Genomic DNA, 2,796 nt, shown 5'->3' with positions numbered 1-2,796 from the left:
GCGCTCCCTGGTCCTGGGTGGGCTGCGTGCGCTCCCTGGTCCTGGGTGGGCTGCGTGCGCTCCCTGGCTTCTCCCACACTCAGCCCCTCTCCAGCCAGAACATTCTGTGCCTTCCGAAGTTCCATGCCTGTGCCAGACTGTAAACTTCTTGTTTAGTTCTTATTCCTTAGAACGCTAACTGACATGCAGCAGGGTCTCCAAAATGTGCTGAATGGCCAAATGAGAAACAAGAAGGGCCAGTGCAGCCTCCTCACTACAGGACCTCGGAGATGCCGGTGGTCCCTGGCCGTGCTGCGGGAGGACTGTGCTACCCCTTCCGCCTGAAGGGGCGTCGCGGGGCCTCTGACGGGGAGGCCCGATGTCCATGCGGCCGAGGCCAGAGGGTCCACGCAGCATGTACCCCACCTCCTCTGCCTCTCGACGGCTCCACAGGCAACCAAAGCAGAGCTTGGACACCCTCCCCGCAACGGCGGCTGCCCACGGCCCACGGAAGACCCTGCGTGGGTCCGGACGCAGGGCTGCCTCCTCCACCCCAATCCGCTTTCCCACCACTCGGAAGGACTCTCTCGAGCGTCAGCTGCTGGGGACAGGCTGGGCCTGTGAAGTCTGTCCCGCGGCGCCTTCCCCTGACACGCCCCCTCCTCACCCCTCGGCCTTGTTCTCCCACCATCCCGCGGTTCTCTTGGAAGCGTCCGCGCCGCCGCCTCCCTTCCACCGCCGGCCGCGGGCGTCTGTGTCTCCCACACGCTCTCCTCAGGCTGAGACCACTTTTACTGCACCTGCGCCCAGGGCCTTCCCAGGACGCGAACCGTGCACCGTGCGGCGAGGAGAAGCGGCTCGCAGGCCTCGCAGCCGAGCCAAGGGCCAGCCGGGGGTCGCGGCGGGGGCGGGGGCGGGGGCGCGCCCGGAGCCTGCCTGGACCGAGCGCCACCCTCCAGCGGCTCCCGGGACCTCCTCCGCCTCCAGCCCGGGAAACGCAGCGCGGCGGACGCGGGACCCCAGGCTCGGCGGGGGCTGAGCGGCGCAGGGAGGACGCGTGGCCCCGCTGGGGGCCGCTGGGAGAGGCGCAGAGCCCGGGTTCCCCCAACGCCGCAGCACGCGCGACACTGTCACCAACGCGGCCGCCGCGCGGGGGTCGGGGCGACACACGCACGAGATGATGTCGCGCAGCCACAGGCGGAACGACGGGACACGGGTCAGGCGTGGACGGAGACCAGAGAAAGCGTTTCTGGGGCGGCGCGGAGGCGGGCGGCGGCGAGAGGGGCGCCAGGCAGCCCCGGGGAGGTCCGGCCAGCGCCTCCCGCGCCCGCAGCGCCCCCCGGCCCCGCCACGCCCGGCCTCGGGAGCTCGGTCCGGCCGCTGCCCGGGAGCCGGCGCTGCACACCCTCGAAGCCCGGCCGCAGCCCCGGACCCCAAGGCGGCGGAAGGGCGCCGCCGGGACCCCCGGGCCGAGGGCGCCGCCCCGCGCCGCCCCCCGTTCCTCACCAGAAGAAGGTGTTGGTGCCGTCGTCGTACACCTCGGACTCGGTGCTGCGGCGGCCCGCGCCCGGCCCGGTGTCTCGGCCGGCCGACGGCCCGTCAGGCGGCTCCTCCAGCGAGGCCTTGCCCGCGGGCACCGGGGACCCGGGCCGCGGACCCCCGGCGTCCCTGCGCTCGCCCCTCCGCATGGCGTTTCGGCCCGGAGCCGCTCCGCCCGGCGCCTCGACCTCACGCACACCGGGTCACCGGCGAGGGAACGCGCCACGCACCGCGCGGGGAGCGCCGGGAAGGGGTCGCGGCGCTAGCCCGCGGGGTCTCCGGAGAGCCGCGCGGGGCCGGCGAGAAAAGGGTGTGCGGTGCATTGTGGGGCTTGTAGTCCGCGCGGGGCACGCTGGGCCTTGTGGTCCGACGTCGCGGGTAAGGCGCGGGGCTTGCCGGGAAGGATGCCACCTGGTTGCCAGGTAACCGGAGCTGGCCCGCCGGGCGACCGAGGCCGCGGGGACCGAGCGGCGGGTGGCGGGGGTCTCGCCAAGGCCGCCGGACCTCGGAGGCAACCACAGACACCCCCAGCGGCCTGGCCCGAGGCCCTCCACCCCTTCGCCCCTTCCTCGCCGACGGATCCTGGAGCCCAGCCCGGTTCTCCCTTTGGGCGCGTCCCGACCCTTCACCCCGGTGCGATCTAGGTCTTTTTTTTTTTTTTCCTTTTTTTTGCGATGGAGCCTGGCTCTGTCGCCTGGGCTGGAGTGTAATGGCGCGATCTCGGCTCACTGCAACCTCCGCCTCGCGGGTTCAGGCGATTCTCCTGCCTCAGCCTCCCGAGCGGCTGGGATTACAGACGCCTGCCTCCACGCCTGGCTAATTTTTGTATTTTTTTTTTTTAGTAGAGACGGGGTTTCCCCATGTTGGCCAGGCTAGTCTTGAACTCCTGACCTCAGGTGAGCCGCCCGCCTTCCAAAGTGCTGGGATTACAGGCGTGAGCCACCGCGTCCTGCCCGATCTGGGTCAGTTTTTTCGCGGGATCTCGTGAAATTGGGCGCCAAGGATGGCGCGGACACGCTGGTTTTGGTTGACTCAAATTGTTGACACGGTACCCCACAAAAAAGTTAGCTCCTGAGCCACTTTGAAAAGCAAGATGGCAGCTCCTCAAACATGGAAACACGTGTCCACGCCAGACTTACACATGGACGCTCATAGCCGCAGCATCCTGATAACAGCGGCCATAGAGGAGCGAAGCACGTGCACGCTGCAGCACGGCTGGACCCTGAAAACATTGCGGGAAGCAGGCTGGGTGCGCTGGCTCACGCCTGTAATCACAGC

General features: G+C 69.3%; 1 protein-coding gene across 5 annotated transcripts in view; it reads right to left on the bottom strand.

Annotated features, from left to right (window-relative positions):
- Positions 1-1,839, bottom strand: part of PTDSS2 (phosphatidylserine synthase 2) — a 36,059-nt gene extending 34,220 nt beyond the window's left edge. For 3 of the 5 annotated variants that reach the window (XR_004266082.1, XM_032271486.1, XM_032271488.1), the window contains exon 1: positions 1,486-1,839. Coding sequence is in view for 2 of the 5 variants with exons in the window: in XM_032271486.1 (XP_032127377.1) it covers positions 1,486-1,667 (182 nt within the window). In the remaining 3 variants the exon portion in view is untranslated. The remainder of the gene's footprint in view (positions 1-1,485) is intronic. The other 2 variants (XR_004266083.1, XM_032271487.1) reach the window with 1 other exon arrangement.
- Positions 1,840-2,796: the final 957 nt, after the last annotated feature.

This window comes from Sapajus apella, unplaced genomic scaffold, assembly GCF_009761245.1.
Source record: "Sapajus apella isolate SASKATOON/1434 unplaced genomic scaffold, GSC_monkey_1.0 scaffold234, whole genome shotgun sequence".
NCBI lineage: Eukaryota > Metazoa > Chordata > Mammalia > Primates > Cebidae > Sapajus > Sapajus apella.
Note: the sequence above shows the minus strand (reverse complement) of the source record. Positions and strands in the feature narration are given on the sequence as shown.